Below are 17,616 nucleotides of genomic sequence, written 5' to 3'. Positions count from 1 at the left end.
CGGATTCGGATGGCCCCGCCCTCCGTCTCGTGTCAGGCGATCACGTGGCCGTCTAGGGCCGAAGGGCGGAGTTCCAGTGGTTTACAGCAGCGCGCGCTAGCATTCCTGCGGCTGCGGGGACGAACGCGTATTGCCTGTGGACCTCACGCGAGGCGCCGGAGCCACAACTACGTGAGTTCGCTACGAGGATTGCCCGCTTCCATCCAGTAAGTGTGAGAGAGGTGACCGGAGTGGGTCCGGGGGGGCTGCTAGACTAGCCGCTTTGGGCTCCCACCGGCCGGAAGTCAGGTACTCGTGTGACAGCTGCCGGGCCGCTGCCGGGGTCTAAGTGAAGGGGCTGTTGAACGGTCATAGGAGCCGGGACGGGGAGGGAGGTGAGGCTCGGGGCTGCCTCATTGGTTGGATCTGTTTTGGCGCGCTGTCCCGTCCGCGCTCTCTATTGGCTGGCGGGCGCAGTCCCTGTGGCGCGCTCAGCGGTTGGAGGGCCCTGGCGCGCGGCACCGGATCTTCTGCCCAGGTTTTGGTTTCTGGGTCTGTGTCCGTAGGACGGGCTGGCGGGGTCACGGGGCCGTTTGTGTGCAGCTGCTTGGTGTGAGGGCCTCAGCCTGGGCGTGCCTGGCTGTCGGGATGAGGCGGAACATCCACCCTCTTGACCAGTAATTAACTGGCGGTGATCCAAGGGGGTCTGCAAACTGGGCTCATGGGACAAGGTCACTGAACTCTGATTCCCCCTTAAAAAAAAAATTGAACTTGGTGACACTTGGTTTCACCAGTTTATCAGGATTTCCTTGGACCCAGTCCTATGCCAGAGTTTTCAATCTAGTTGTTTAAAAGAACTAGAGAATAAAAAGCAAGGACGCGAGGTTTCTGGCGGGAGTGTGATGAACAAGTGAAGGATTAGACTTGATCCGTGGCTTTCAACTTTTTAAATCTGGACATGTACTAAAGAACATTTTTTACATCGCAATTTAGGATGCAACCCTCCAACTAAATTAGAACCTTCACTAAGCAGTATTTATTTCTCATATGCCTTGCACTCTGACGTTTTCTCGTCTGTTTAGTTACATTTATCTAAACAACCACTGAGTAATTTTGGAATGCCAGGCTGCAGCCCGCAGTTTGAAAATCATTGCCTTGGCTCAGCTCGACCAGCATTTGCTTAATATTAACTAGAATAGAAAATAGGGTGCGTCACACAATTAGATTTTCTTTCCTAAACATTTTCGTTTGCGTTTGTGTGTGCTAGGGCACAGTGTAAAGTGTATTCACATGGGATGGGTCATAGACAAAGTTTAAAAGCCACTGCACTGGGTAAAGAAAGGCATGCCACAGAAATCAAGGAGATCTGTTTGAGGGAGAGACATGGCTGGGGAGTTCAAAGTTGGGTTTGGAGTGAGTCCGGCCCAGTGGTGTGGTTAACGGCGTTACATAGCCCTTTGTCTCTTGCTCCCTTTTCTTTGCTTCCACCAGTGTCTCAGTTCATGATGGTGGTTACACATTCCCTACAAATGTAAATGCATAATCTTATTTGATTGGATATTAAATCACTATTAAGTTATTGCTGGTTACCAGAGCCAAGTTTATTATAGCTTAAATCTGCCTTTGAAATAGTAGAGTTAGGATGCTGCTCTTGACTTGGGCACACCCAAGTATCTGTGTTTTGCTTTTCCTGGTGACTGTTTTTCAGATCTTTTTTAAAAAATTATTTAGTTTTGGCTGTGTTGGGTCTTCGTTGCTGTGCGGGGGGGCTTTCTCCTTGAGGGGAGCAGAGGCTACTCTTCACTGTGGTGTGTGTGCTTCTCATTATAGTAGCTTCTCTTGTTGCGGAGTATGGGCCCTAGGCATGTGGGCTTCAGTAGTTACGGCACGTGGGCTCAGTAGTTGTGGCTCACGGGCTGTAGAGCACAGGCTCAGTAGTTGTGGCACATGGGCTTAGTTGCTCCGTGGCATGTGGGATCTTCCCAGACCAGGGCTCAAACTTGTGTCCCCTGCATTGGCAGGCGGATTCTTAACCACTGCTACCAGGGAAGTCCGTTTTTCAGATCTTTGACAGCCCTGTATTTAATCCAGGACACTGTCACGTTTTGTAAGTTTGTTTAGAATACAAATTTTCCCTTTTGTAACAATATTTTTCCAGCCAGAATTAATTGTATGTGTGTGTATAAAGATATTAAGTGTCATTAGCTTTAGTCACTTGTCATTGACAGGGCTGAGTTTGGGTACAGTGAGAAAAGATAGTTCCATCATTTTTTATTGCTATGATTTTTTAATTTTTATTTTTATGATTGTACTTTCAACAACAACAAAAAACTAGGTTTCACTTTCTGATGCAGACCATATTCTGTTTTTGAATTACTGATCTTCTGTTCTTCACCAGGTGTACAATGAATCACAGTATGAAGCAGAAACAAGAAGGAATCCAAGAGAATGTAAAGGTATGTGATGCAGTCACTTTAATTTGTTATAGAAAGCATGTAGTTAGACGTTTTTTGACATAATTTAGTCAAATTTAACCTGAATATAATTTCTATAACGTTGAATTAATCAGTTTTTAGTCTGAGGGCAAGTAACTGTTTAAAAATTAATTATGGTTGAATATTAAGTTTTCTGATCCACATACATGGGATGTCTTTCCATTTATTTAGGTCTTCTTTACATTCTTTCAACAATGTTTTGTTGAAAAAAGTTTCAACAAAGTTTTTCGAGTTTTGAGTTTTTCACTTTTTTGTTAAATTTTTTCCTAGGTATTTTATTCTTTTTAATGCTATTGTAGCTGGAATCATTTCCTTAATTTTTGGGGTGCTCATTGCTATGGTATAGAAGTACTATTGATTTTTGTACCTTGATCTTGTATCTTGCAACCTTGCTAAACTTGTTTATTCTAATAGTTTTTAGTAGATTCCTTAGGATTTTCTATATACAAGAAATGCTTTGTTTCTACTTTTACTACATTTCATGAAATGATTTTATTAAAATCCTTTTTGTGTATCTTCAGATTAGTGTCTTTGACCACAGAGACAGTTTGCATTATATTGTGTATATTTCCAAGGTATATGCTCATTACCATCCAACTTGCTCATTTTGCCACACTTTTTGAATCCCTGTAGTATACTGTCACTGGAAATCATGTTCCAAATGTTTATTCTTATAACAATAAAGACAGCTTAATTTTGAGTTTGTAATTTTGACTGGCTTCGCTCTTCAGGTTCTAAATGAATTTTCAACTTAGCTAGGGGGTCCTGCCACACAACTTAGACTATATGTATTCTCAGGATTCCTGGGAATGAGACTACATTGTTAAGAAAGTGTACCAGTTTCCAGATTTAAATTCAATAGTATAAATAAAAGCCTTTTTGTAAGTGATAGCAGGTGCTTTTTGATAGGTTGCTTTGTTTACCTTGCCTTAGTATCTTCCTTACATTATTTTTCGTGAATAATTTGCATCGATAATTTGTGAATTTTATTCCATCAGCTTTCATAAAGGGTGATGGCATCTTCCCACTGTGCTTTGTATGTGTGTGTTTTTAAACTTTTTATTATGAAAACTTTTAAATATTCAAAAATAGAGTCAATAGTATAATCTCATTTTACTTCCCCCATTTTCAACAATTATCAGTATATGGCCAGTCTTGTTTCATCTCCATCTCCATTCACTCCCCCTTTCCTCCACTGAATCAAATCCCAGACAAATAATTTATGTAAATTCAGCAGATTCTAACAGTTAAAGAGAAGTCTAATATTTACTATCTATAGTACAACTATCTGGGATATAAAAGGATCTGGGTTCTGTTTGGTTCTGGTTCTGCCTCCAAAACTGTGATGTTGGGTGAGTTATTTAGCATCTCAGCCTCAGTTTACTCATCTGTAAAATGAGGGAGTTGGACTGAAACTAGGTCTGTAAGAGTACATTTTAGAAGTTCATGGATTCCTTGCCAATTATACACAAAATTCTGTGTGAGTATGCTCTTTTGATTTTTTTGAGGGGGTTCATAGAATCTCAAATTGTTTTCTAAAAAGATTACGACTCAATATATAAGAACCTTTCTGGCTGTAAAGAGCTTATTATTCTAACGCATGATCTATATGAATAAAATGATAATAGCGGGCTTCCCTGGTGGCGCAGTGGTTGAGAGTCTGCCTGCCGATGCAGGGGACACGGGTTCGTGCCCCGATCCGGGAAGATCCCACATGCTGCGAAGCGGCTGGGCCCGTGAGCCATGGCCGCTGAGCCTGCGCGTCCGGAGCCTGTGCTCCACAATGGGAGAGGCCACAACAGTGAGAAGCCCGCGTACCGCAAAAAAAAAAAAAAAAAAAAAAAAAAAAAATGATAATAGCAATATTGCATTTGGACGGCTGGATGCTATAAAGCTTACAGTTGTGAAAGTTAAATCTTGGAAGTGGTCATTTAGCTGGCTTCTTTGGCCTTTATGAGTAGCAAGCATTTAAATAAATTAACACCTCCTATTATTAAGGTTCCAAAGTTGTATTTTCTTCTATTTGTCTGGACAATGGTGACTAATCTGTAATCTAAATTATATCTGAAATGTTGGTGTAATATTTGTTCTCACAGTAGCCAGCATTTGTTCTTCAGTTAAATGGTGAGATAATAATCAGCAGTAGAAACTTTACCGTGAGAAAGGTGAACTCTAGTCCTGTGAAGCACAGTGTGGAATCAGTAACTTTCTCACGCTGCTTCGGTGTCATGTTCTTGCTGACCTTGTTTGAGTATTCACCATTGTTTGCTATCCCGTGGTGGCAGTATAACTAATGATTTTTTGCAAAAATAGAGAGACCTTTTAGATCAGGAAATATACAGGAAGGTATTTACATATTACAAGGAAACATTTTTTTTTCCAAAACAATAGCTTGTGCATTTTAGAGTGTTTCTATGCCTTAAGCACTGACATTTTCTCTGCTGATGAATGGGCTTGAAGCAAAACTGTTTCTGCAGTCAGGTAAAGATTGAAGGGGGGAAGCGGGTCTTCTTACATGTGTAATATTCTTTAAAGTGATATTCTTTTGGTGGATTCATATAAATGTGTTAGGGACTATTCGCAATTTAAAGGAAGCCTGAGATGAATCCTTTTGATTAGGGGAAAGTATTTTGCAGTGTAAATAATTAACCTTTTCCTCCAATTTACCTCTTTTGTGGGTAGCATTAAATGTTATGATGTTTGGTAAATTTCTAGTTTCTGTGTAGAAGATCTTTTTAAGAGGGAATACAAATATTCCTGTTTTACTGGAATTTCATCATACATGGTTTGGAGTACTAGAACTTAATGTTATAGTTTTGTTTTAACTAAACAAATGACTACATGACTATAGCAAGAATGTACATTGAAATGGAAGAAGAGCTACTTGTTTGTGTCAAATTTGGGTAATGTGATTTATTCTTAGAATTTCTTCAAACTTTATTATAATTTCAGGGAAATAATAAGCTTGCTAATTGATCAAATCATATGTAGCATTATAAAAGTATACAGCAGATCAAACATTAGTGTCCTTAGCATTTTTTTTTCTTTTGTAAATTACGGTAGGATTGAGATGTTAACACTCCATATAGGAACTTAGTAACCAGATAATTCCTTATCTTGACTTTCAGAGTAGTCCTGTTCCAAGAAGAACTCTGAAGATGATTCAGCCTTCTACAGCTGGATCTCTAGTCGGAAGAGAAAATGAGGTGTGTATTATTGAGCTAGAATGGGGTACAGACGATGCTACCTTTACATTAAAAACATTTCAAAGAGTTCCTTCGTCAGAAATACCTAAATCATTGAAATTTGGAAATAATTTAAGGATAACAATTGTATATTCCCCACAAAAGTGGTTTTTGTTTTAATTTTTCAATTTAGGAAGTTCAAAAGTGGTATGAATACCTGTAGTAGAACTGGGGATAATGTAATAAGTTATGAGTTAACCTATAGGCATAATGTTTGATTTTTTTTAAGAATAAAATGTTAGATTCAATCATTTACCCCTGTATGTAAATGATGAAATCATGGATGAGGGTTTCTAGACTTTTGAAAATAGTGCCTTTCCATGGTACTGAATCATTTAAATAATAAAAATAAATTCAGCTAAGCCTTAGGCTCAAGTCTAATTCAAAATAGTTGATGTAAATAAAATTCCTAAAATATAACTATACATTTTGGTAGAGTTTTGAATTGTGTAATTTCTTAAAAGGGCCAAAGATACCAGAAAGATAGAGATACGAGTGCTTTCGGTTTTTAAAAAATCTTTATTGGAGTATAATTGCTTTACAACGGTGTGTTAGTTTCTGCTTTATAACAAAGTGAATCAGCTATACATATATCCCCATATCTGAGTGCTTTAGTTTTAATTCATAAGAGACTAAACTGCTACGCTTTCTTGTTCATTAAACAAAATGACTGATGTATATATTTTCATTATAGTTGGTTAAAAGCTTGTCCAAACGGAAACATTGGAACGACCAGTTAATATCTAAGACTTCCAGCTCTGGAGTTGTTACTGACCCAGAACACAGTGAAAATAAAAATCTTGGAGGCGTCACGCAAGAAGCATTTGATCTTATGATTACAGGTATGGGAAAAAAAAAAAAGTGTGTGTGTGTGTGTGTGTGTATGGCTTTTATCTTAAATTTTTAAATTATAATAAGGGTAAATATTATTTGTTGTATTGTTATGAACTCTTCCCACAGCTTCTTAATTTATTAGATATTTTACGGGTATGTTTTTGATAATTTAAGATTTTTTATGGTGTAAATATATAAAACAGCGTACATTTGGACAGGTCCTACTGTTTGGTAAATCCATGTATGTATGAAATATTAAAGAAAAGGAAAGTGATTAATATGGCAGCTCTGATATTGGACTTATAAGACTTGGAAATAGTCTTTTCAGAAGAAAAATGTATAGAGATAATGAATTTGAAGAAAAGATACCAGGAGAATGAAATAAGGGAACAACAGGAATAATAAGGGGAGTGAAGATGAATGAGAGGCGTGTGGCTATAATAAACACTAGTTTTTAATGGCAGTGGAGATCAGAAGAGGAAGTGAATGATGTTTTATAAGTATTATGGAAGGTGATTACTTCTGTCCTAATCATGGGTCATTATTACTGAGGAAAAAGATTGAGCCTAGAGAAGTTAATTGTCTTACTCAAGGTTATAGTGACATTTGGGCTCATTTTGAGTCCCCTGAGGACAGTGAGGGGAAAAATAAGTAGACAGTGGGATTTCATTTATTGGATTTCATTTATTGGGTTGGCCAAAAAGTTCGTTCAGGTTTTTCTGTACGATGTTAAAACCCGAATGAACTTTTTGGCCAACCCAATAGCAAGGTTGACTGCATACAAATAAAGACGCTCTAATAATAATGTAGAATAAACAACAGGATTTGTGACACTCATATCTGATTTGGCTAAAATTAATGAAGATTGGTGGGAAAAAAACCACTAAAGTTAATTATGGAAATAAACAACTCAACTATACATTATATTGCTAACATACCACATAGATGAAAAACATTAATCTATGCAACTTGAACACAGAACTCTGACTGTAGACCCTCAGAGGGCTATACTGTGAGGATTAAAAGAACTATAAAGAAATCTTGAATTTAATTTTTGTTGGCAGTGGTATTGGTGTAGTAGCAGTTTGGGTAAAAATTTGTGTATATTTTAGGATTGAGCAAATGAGTAATATGTTGATATTGTTGGGTCCATGGTATGGTTAAGGGAGATACAGTATATAAAGGGGAAGGAAAGGAAGAACTCTGTTGTGGAACTGGAATTGGGAGTGTTGGTATAAACTGATGATTTTTTAAAAAGAACCTTTCCTAACTGCCAATGAAAGAGCCCAGAAACAAATGACACCCGAATAATAAGAAGCACAATCACATTCAGTTCTTGGTTTGTAAATACTATTCTCCACTAAAGCTCCCTGGAGAAATGGCTGCTTCCAGCACTGGGGCAGGGAAACTACAGAGTGAGCTTGGAATCTCTTGTGTTAGAAAATACGGAAGTACTCAAAACCTGATGGGTACCGGTTATAAGGACAAGGAGTCTGCTTGAAGGGATTCCCCCCTAAATTTGGGGAAGTTTGAGCATCAAAATGAATAATGACAAGAATGGATTATAATACATTGAATTAAAAAAGAATACATGAATCCATACTGGTAATTTTCTTTTGAATTGGGGTAGGGAAAGTTCTTTTACAGAATAATGCCAACTACTAAATGTAGAAGGAACAAGAAACATCAGTGGAGGAAAATTGGGTGAAAGGTTGTTAGGGAACTGGATATTAATATCACAGACTCAAAAACTTTACTCCATAGATCATTTATTTGTTACTAAAGGAAAAAAGTATCTTTACAAGGGAGAAATCATCTTAATCAAGTGATCAAATTTAACATCTCCAGTATTGTGACCAATTAGTATGTGCTTCTTTGGTGATACACTGAGAAGGATACAACATTCTTACACAGTGTTCCTGCCAACTTGTGTAGCTTGAATTTAATCATGGAAATGGACAAATCCAAATTTAAGGACAGTGTAAAAATAACTGATCTGGACTTTTCACAAATGTAAATGTTAAATTAAAAAATATGAACACACAAAGCAAATGTTGCAGACACCTTTAACAATCTAGGTTAAAGTTATATGTGTATTGTACTTGTGTTTCAGTTCCTTTGAAGGGATTGAAATCTTCAAAATGTTGGGAAAAATAAGAGAAAAAAACTGATTTGGCTTTCTAACTTTAATCTTTAAAAAAAATGGGTATTACTAAGTACTGAATGATATTGTAAACTTTTAAAAAATAGACAAAAAAGTTATTGTTTTTTTTTTTTAAGTTATTGGGCTTTTACAGCAGTATATAACAGTAATGATTTTCAAAGTTACATGTAAAACAATTTATTTTAGAAAATCCATCCTCTCAATATTGGAAAGAAGTGGCGGAAAAACGGAGGAAGGCTCTCTATGAAGCACTTAAGGAAAATGAGAAAGTATGTACTGAGTGTAATTTGTGGAATTTTTAAACATTCCAGGATTATTTTCTTTCTGCTGCCCAGGATATTTTATTAGAGCAATATAAACTAGCTTTAATGTTGTCTTAATAAAAATTTAATTAGGCAACTCTGTTACCAGAACTATTATACAAAAAGAAGCCTATTGTGTTGAGAGCCAAGGACAGCACCTTTGTTAGGAACTTTGTGCTCAATGTGTGTCAGCTATATACTTGGAGGCATATAATTTGGTTTATAGCGTAGCAAATCTATGAAAAACTGAACTTTTTGATTTATGTCACATAGCTTCATAAAGAAATTGAACAAAAGGACAATGAAATTGCCCGCCTGAAGAAGGAGAATAAGGAATTGGCAGAAGTAGCAGAACATGTACAGTATATGGCAGAGGTAATAGAGGTAGGTATTTTAACATTCACCTGATTCAGAGGCATCTATTTTTCTATAAAGTTGAAGCAGTAGTGTGATCAGAAAGTGTTTGGGCTCTAGAAGGAGATTTCCCGGGTTTGAGTCCTAGCCCCCTACCTAGCACCATTAAGTTTGAGTTAAGCAGGTTATTTATCCTGTCAGGGCTCCATTCTCCTCATTTATAAAATGGGAGTAATAGTGCCTACCTTTATAGGCTTGCTATGAGAATAACAAGTAGAGAATAGGTAGAAAATTGAGAGAATTGCCTGTACATAGTGAGAGCTCAATAATTGTTAGATGCTATTATTATGAAGCAAAAGAACACCTATTTTCTTGTAACAATATAGAAAGGAATACTTACATCTGAAAAATACATGGAAAATTATATTTCACAGTTGTCAAATTTTCAGACAGGTTGTTTTTTTAAAATTTTTATTGGCATATAGTTGATTTAGAGCATTGCGTTAGTTTCAGGTGTACAGCAAAGTGAATCATATATATATATATATATATCTCTCCAGACAGTTTTTAATTTAACTATAATGCCAATGAGATATTACTGTCATTTATAAAACTGGTAATTGGTGTACGAAATAACTTCGGTCATCTTATCTGACTTTTTTTTTTAATTTGGAAGTAGCTAATGTGTTTATAAGAATTAGCCTGATGACTGTTACTTTACCAGTCTTAAAAAATAGGTCTTAAACTTATTCATGTCTGCAAAAAATTATCTTGCTGTTGGGGAGGATCTTTTTCATATCAAAACTTCTCTTGCACTGAACTTCTGCCGTACATTTTAGTGCCATGGCAGAACTCACATTTGAAGTTTTCATTTGGAAGTACTGTAGTGGCTCTCTTACCTGCCATGGAAGTATTGGTCCAAAGCAGATGGGAAATTAGGAAACCTGGTCCTTTACTGTAGATAGTTGGAGAAGTACTGATTTAAATTGTATTCTGAAAGCATGTGAGTACTTAAAAAAAAAAAAAATAAGCAAATTTTTAAATACTGTGACTTTGCAGAAATATGATCTAATATGGTTAGCACTTTGATCTAACAAACACTTGACTGCATGTAAGTGAATTTAATATAGAGACATTATGAAATGAACCCTCATTATAACATTGAGGGTCAGTTATATCAGCATACTGATAATGGGCTTGGATTGTGAAGTTTTTACAATAAATTATTGGTTTATTCTTTACAAGAGACTGAATCAAGAACCTCTGGATAACTCTGAATCACCGGATAGTCAGGAATTTGATTCTGAAGAGGAAACTGGTGAGGATTCTGAAGTAGAAGACTCAGAAATTGGTACATGTGCTGAAGAAGTTGTCTCTTCCTCTACAGATGCAAAACCGTGTGTGTGAAATTCAGTAATACTGACTCATGAGAAATATACTGCCAACGTTCACCTCCACTATAGTTCTTTGTAGCAGAGCAAATAACTTTATAATGAAAACTTGGACTCAGACTTCCTTGTTTGTATCCTGGGGCCCTATTATTGTACTAAAATACAAATACTATGTATTTTTAATCTACGGTGTTGTTTTGTGTAAATAGCATTTTCTCAGTTGTCAGACATGACTTGTGTATATGATAAATAAACTTCATTCTGTTGAGCTTTGTGTATATCTTGAAGAATGAAGTATAAGGAGTCTGGGTAGAAGATTTGTCTATTTCTGTGCTTTTGTTTTGTTTCCTTTCTAATCTGCTAACTAGCTTGGAGGAAACAAGGGGAAAATGAATTCTCCCTTTTTAGACTGAGATAGCTGAGGTTTTACCTCGTAAACCTGGTTGCACCTCAAGCTCACTGGAGGGAATGTTGATTTCTAGACCCCATGCCAGGTAATCTAACCCAGTAGGAGTGTGAGCATCTGGAGTCAAAGGCTCCCCAAGTGAATCTGAGTAGCCAAGTAAAGGCTGGTATGATCATACTCTTCTTGGAAGCTTAAAATGTTGGGGTGGTGTTGGTAGTCCTCGAGAGAAGCAAAGTGGGGAGCAGATGAAGAGATGCATGAATAGCTAAGGGTTCCGAAACTTTCTATCTGCACATTTCACATACTGGTATAGACAAAGTATGTATATTGAAGGAATATGAAGTAAGAGTAGGGTGAAATTAAGGATTTCTCATATGTACTGTTCTGAAGGAAGAAAAGGACAAAATAAAGGGAAATTGTTTGCAAAGTATACAGCATTGGGATTAAGATCTGTGGAAAGCACACAAGAAGCTTTGTATAAATTGGCAATAAAGAGCAATGTCAAGCTTTCAAGGATTACTTTAGGCAAGTTATTCTTATAGAACTTTAATTTTCTTATCTCTGATATTAAGTCCACCTCTGTTTTTGTGAGAATTAAAACCTTTACTAGAGTGCCTGATCTAAATGCTTAAATAAATATTATTAATCTATAGCAATGCTGTCCAATAAAGTTTTCTGGGATGCTGGAACTGAGTTGTCCAGTATAGTAACCAGGTAGCCATGTATGGCTTTTGAGCACAAAATGTGGCTAGTATGAATGAGGAACTAACATTTTAATTTTTTAAATTTTAATTTATATTTAAAGAGCCATGTGAGGTCAGTGGTTACTGTAATAGTACAGCTGTTTATGTTTTAGATTTGGGCCATCAGCCCAAAGAAAGAGGAGAGCTAAGTAGAATAGGATGACTTGGCAAATAAAAAGTATTTCTGGAAAATGTCAAAAATGCATTGCCAGGATTTGGTGGCAGGGAGCAAAAAGAGGAAGGAATTGAAGAGGGTTTTTAAATTTAATGTCAGAGCCAAAATTATTAATCTTCTAGAAGAAAATATTGGAGAAGATTTTAGTGATCTTGGATTTGGTAAAGGTTTCTCAAAAAGCACACAAAAATCACGAATTATACCATAAATCAGACTGCATAAATAAAAATCAAAAACTTCTTTTTGAAAGACTTTTAAGAGAATGGAAAGACAAGCCACAGACTGGGAGAAAATACTTGCAAAATATACCCAACAAAGGATTTCTATCTATAAAGAACTTACTACTCATTAAGTAGACAACTTATTTTTTAAATAGAGGAAATATTTGGACACTTGCAAAGCATATGTACAGATAGCAAATAAGTACGTGAAAAGATGGCAACACAGTCCTTAGGGAAGTGCAAATTAAACCTACAGTAAGATACTGTTATGTGCCCATCAGAATGGCTGAAGTTTGAAAAACAAAACTTGACCATACCGAGTGTTAAGGACATGAAGCAACTGGGACTCTCCGGCAGTGCTGGTGGCAATGTTAAATGCCACAGATGCTATCGAACTGTTCGGTAATTTCTTAAAAGTTAAACATACACATTCTGTATGATCCGGCCGTTCTAGGTATTTACCTAAGAGAAATGAAAGCGTATGTCCACATGAAGATTAGCAAATAAAGCCCTTGTGCTCAAATTCTTACCGTGGATTTGCTTCTAAGAAAATCCAAATGTTGGAGAGAGATGAGCTTACAAGGGACAGCAAAGGAAAATAGCAACCATTTGTTAAAATTTTGGAGAGCGATTTTAAAATCATAGCTTAGCATAAAAATGCCTCGAGGCCCAAATCTGAACCTCTGTTTCTCATCAGAGGCCTGGCAATATTTGACTCTTCAAACTACGTTCATGAATTACTCTGAGGAAAAATTCAAATTCAATTTAAAAAGCACTTGAAAAAAGGAATTTGTGGCCGTGACCCAGTTTCTACAGGGGACTTATGATTTCCGACCCTTATTCTCCCACTATAAACTGAATTCTAGTTTCAGAAACTCTGCGTTAACACAATTCACAAAATCCACAAAGGATGAAAAGATAACAGTTGCTCAGTAGAACACAGCTTTTCCTGGTTTAAGTTTTGAGAAAATTGGCTCCCGAGAGCCTCATGAATCCACGTGATGTGATTAACATCCCTCACAACATTCCTGTAATAGATACAAGCAAGGATCACGGACCTACACTACTTTTTTTCACAGGCCCCTCAGTGAAAGGTAGAAGCATGACGCTAAAGTAAGCTTAGTCAAGGCAAGTCTGTGAAATAGGAAAAGTACACAGTTCAATCTATGATGGCTCCGACTTAAGCTAGAGGCAAATGTTAATGTAGTTAGAGACACAAACAGGTACACATCCTGTAAACGCTTCTCCGTAAACATTTTTTGTAACAAAGCTTTTGATGAGGCTGGGCAGTACAAAAGTCAGGTGCAAGCTTTCTTTTACATATTCTCTTAACAGGCAAAATAGGGAGAGTAAAAATCCAAGAGCGTAGCTTTAGGCTGTCTTTAGGTGTCTGAACACATGGTACTCATCTCTATCCAGAGTTGTGCCAGTGGAGGTAAGCACTGCTCCTATGTAAATTCCCCCAAACTGGTCAGCCTGATGTGCAGAAAGATCATGGTCTGGTAGCCAGAACGCAACCTCAGCCAAAGATGTGGCAACCAGAAGGCCGTCACTGAAATAGAGCTGAAAGGATACATACGGGTGGGACGACAGTGTCCACTGTAGGGTGTGGCTGTGAGTTGGGTTTGGATTTGGCATTTCTGGGTGCCTTAGCTTAATGTCATCTAATAGCCCCCCAAACACACCATTGCTCCTAACAGTTATATAGGGAATGCATCTTCCAATGAATTCTCATTTTATGAACTTAATTTTTATGAGGTTATTTTAAACAGTGGCGCTTTTCATAAGTTTGGTTATTGCAGTAACTATGAAAATGTATACAGAATTTTTCAACTATCTAAAAGAAAACGCTGAAGAATGATGTGATCGGATATTGTTATTTATTTCAGTTTTCCAGGGTGATACAATGGTGCAGACAGCTGCATCAGGTAACTGGATTTAGAGAAATTAATTCCTGTGAAAACCAATGAGGAAATACAGCTCCTCTGCAAAATTCTCGGGCCATCCAGACCAATTCTCACTGGCCAACATTTGCAAGTGATATTTTAGAGAACTGTAGTCTCTAAGCTCCTGCATACAAGACAGGTTATTGCATGTCATGACAGAGAGAACATAGCAACTCCAAAACTTAAGCAGGAGGTTGCTGTTTATGTCACTTTTCATGGTAGGCTCAAGTCTGTTATCAAAAAGATCAACGAGAATAGGAATAAACTGCAAATGTTTGGCTCTTCTCTGGCTGACAGGGTTTAAGTAACACCAAGATGCAACACTCTGGAGCAGCTGGATCTTTATTTTTGGTTCCATCTTGTAATTTTGCAACAAGTGAGCTACTTCTTTCATGTACTCAGCTGCAAAATTTCCAGCAGTTGGTCCTCCTGTAAAACAAGCATTTGCATTTCCAGAAGTATTTGGTGTATCTAGTAGCTAGTGACATTTGAGTGCTCCTGTGTTTATATTCTCGTCGCTATGGATGTGATACTTCGGATATTTTGAGTTCTCCTCTTTCTCCCCCACCCCGTGTGCTGCTGTGAACATGAGAAAGTGTGTGTTGATCAGCGTGGAGTTATATGAAGAGCACTGCCTGCCCAAAGCTCCTCCCTGTTTCCTTCAATCAGGCGCCTATGAATCAGTACTGCAAGATGAATAAAGCCCGGCTGTGTTCACCTAGCAAATCTCCCTCATGGTCTCATTCCCGAGTCTCTGTCTTCAGTACTTGAAAAAGTACCAGAGCATTAGAGCAAACAAAGGAAAAACCAAAAGGCCGAGCGGCAAAGCCAGGGTCTAAATGGTAAGAGAGAGGTTTTTCATGAGTTGTCCATCACTGTCCTGTTCTCCTTACACGTTTCTCAGCCCAAATCTTTTGCAGATCTGGGACCAACCTGGTGCTTGACTCTACTTCCATCATATACCTGAACCCCAGATCATCCTAGTTTAAATCTCAAACTCCAAGCAGGTCCTGTATAAGAAGGCACTGATGAAGACAAGTTAGATGGTGAGGAGAAGCTGGCACAGTTGGCTGGATTCTAGCCACTGGAATTTTGACCTGGTTTGGATTCCTCTTATCTGCACTACCACAGTCCCATGGTCCCAAGGATATTCTGTGCAGTGTAAAGCTTTAGCCAAAGCCTGGCATAAGCCCTTTCCATTGTTTCCCACCAGTACAACCAAGGCTAAGTAACATCAAGTTAAAGGATTCTGAGCCCTTTATAATTAGCTAACTCTTACCCCAAAGGGTGACCACAGCTCTACAGGGAACTGAGCCCGCCTCAAGTGGAGGATGCCATTTACACCGCCCTCACCTGGGTGTTCTGAGTTTCCGTCTTCTCTCTGGTCCTCTGCTAGTGGCTCTCAATCATTCTGGTACCTAGGACCCCTTGGTCCTTGAAAACAGTAAATGTTTTCTCTCATGGACACCATTCCGTGAAAGTAGTCTATTAAACTACATTGAAGTAATTCATTTTCCCATTTAAAAACTAATCGATCTACCAAGGACACTAACAGCTACCAACAAGAGCTTCTAATAAGGCGATGTGCTGTTGAGGATTGTCTATAAAATTTTTTTACATGAAATTTATTAGAAAAAAAAGTGAAGCAAGTTTGGACTTGACAATCAGAGCAGTGTGTCTTTAAATGGTTTGCCACTTAATTCTCTAGCCAAGTATACATTAATAGTTGCTTTTCACTAATGCACCTATTGGCTTTCCTAGTAGGTATTTTAAAAGCCTTAAGTTCTTCATGATTTTTCTGAACTACTGTCTGTGTAATGCATTTTTACAAGATAAAAAATAAAATACTGAGTAGTTTTATCCTGTAAAAGGGTTGAAATTATATCAATTCAGTATAGATTCAATTTTTTCGTGATACTGAAAAGTTTGATAGGCAATTTCAGTGTGTGTGTGTGTGTGTATATATATATATATATATATATACTTTTTAAATTAAAAACAGGAAAGTACCTTATTAGTAATTTATTTGATGGACACATTCTTTTGAAAACATGAGATCCTTGAGGAGAAAGTAGTAATACCTTTGGCGGTGCAAAGACAAATAACTAATAATTTAGGCAAAGGAAATGTTATTGGAATGTTAAGACGAGTGCTATGAGAATCACTGACTGACAGTGTTACCACAGGCAAAAGACTGTGGAACACCTCTGTCAGCACAGCTGGTTAAATCAGTACCTGTAAAGGCCAACAGTCCAATTCTATAGGCAGCTTGAGCTCTCTGTTCAAGGGCTAGAGATTTATCCTTCAACATACGGCCAAGCATTGCAATTTTTTCTTTGTGAAAAATACTCTCAGCTGGAGGGATGTGTTCTTCCTCCTTTTTAGTGAAAAAGCCCTTAACGACACTGCAGCATTTCTTGAGGCGGTGATACAGCCCCACAAAATATCGATAAACCTGAATCCAAAATTGTGCATAGTAAGCCCGGGTCTTTGCCATTGTGTAAAAAGGCCAAGGGTGCTTAAGTCACACCACCGGCAGTAACAGAAGTGAACAGTCAAGAACTCTGGAATGCATTGCTTAGCAACACCATAGAATGGAATACACAAATCCGGGGGAAGCCATGTATGCCTAGATTCTTTCTTCAGCCTAGCATTGAAGGCCTTCTACAGTTTGAACTAAACCAAGCTTACTTTCACTTCTCTGGTGCACAGAATCTCAGCTTAAACTAAACTGGCTTCCCCTAACACACACTGAGCTCGTTCCCGTCTTTGCGCCTTTGCTTAGGTGACGCCTACTGGGAACTTGCCCATTCTGCTTTGACTGTTCCAACCTGTACTGAACTTTCCATTGATCTTTCGTAGTATTATGCCTATTTTGCTTATGTGCTACATAGAGTTTTTCTCTACATCACAGATTTCCTATATTGATCTTATTTTGCTGAGAAAATAGAAGCAATCAAAAAAGACCTTCCACAGCTCTCCCCATCACATCTACCCACCGATCTGCGTCTGCGCCCATATCCTCTGGCTTTCCTCCTGTTATACCGATGCCCCCTCCATTTATGCAGATTTCAGCCAATCCTTCTCACTCCATTCAGGGAGACTGCTCACTATTCTTCTCTTGCCTTATTAATTTTTCAATCTCAACTGGGTTCTTTGCATCAACAAACATGCTGTACTTTTTCTCATTAAAAAAATAAAACAACTCTTTTGACTTCATACAGCCCCTCCTCCCGGTTATTGCACATTCACAAAATGTGCAATATTCTGCTCCCCTTTATACAAAAACTCTTCAAAGAGTTGCCATACTTGCTATTTGAAACATTCTTTTTTTTTAATATTTATTTTTGGCTGCATCGGA

General features: G+C 37.7%; 2 protein-coding genes across 2 annotated transcripts; one reads left to right on the top strand and one right to left on the bottom strand.

Moving 5' to 3' along the window:
• The first annotated feature begins 56 nt into the window (after positions 1-56).
• On the top strand, positions 57-11,032 carry GMNN (geminin DNA replication inhibitor). Its single transcript, XM_030881271.2, has 7 exons — positions 57-206; positions 2,378-2,435; positions 5,603-5,680; positions 6,414-6,561; positions 8,904-8,986; positions 9,293-9,403; positions 10,619-11,032. Exons 2-7 carry the CDS (start codon positions 2,385-2,387, stop codon positions 10,778-10,780), a joined length of 633 nt encoding a protein of 210 aa, XP_030737131.1. The 5' UTR covers positions 57-206; positions 2,378-2,384; the 3' UTR covers positions 10,781-11,032.
• Positions 11,033-14,256: 3,224 nt separating this feature from the next.
• ARMH2 (armadillo like helical domain containing 2) lies at positions 14,257-16,752 on the bottom strand. The gene is made up of 2 exons (XM_030881275.2): positions 16,491-16,752; positions 14,257-14,684 (listed from the first exon to the last, which is right to left on the bottom strand). The coding sequence occupies exons 1-2, from the start codon at positions 16,750-16,752 to the stop codon at positions 14,257-14,259; spliced, it is 690 nt and encodes a 229-aa protein (XP_030737135.1).
• Between the last annotated feature and the right edge of the window lie 864 nt (positions 16,753-17,616).

The sequence above is a fragment of the Globicephala melas genome, chromosome 11, assembly GCF_963455315.2.
Source record: "Globicephala melas chromosome 11, mGloMel1.2, whole genome shotgun sequence".
Taxonomy (NCBI): Eukaryota; Metazoa; Chordata; class Mammalia; order Artiodactyla; family Delphinidae; genus Globicephala; species Globicephala melas.
The sequence above is the reverse complement of the archived record's forward strand: the minus strand, read 5'-3'. Positions and strand labels throughout refer to the sequence as shown.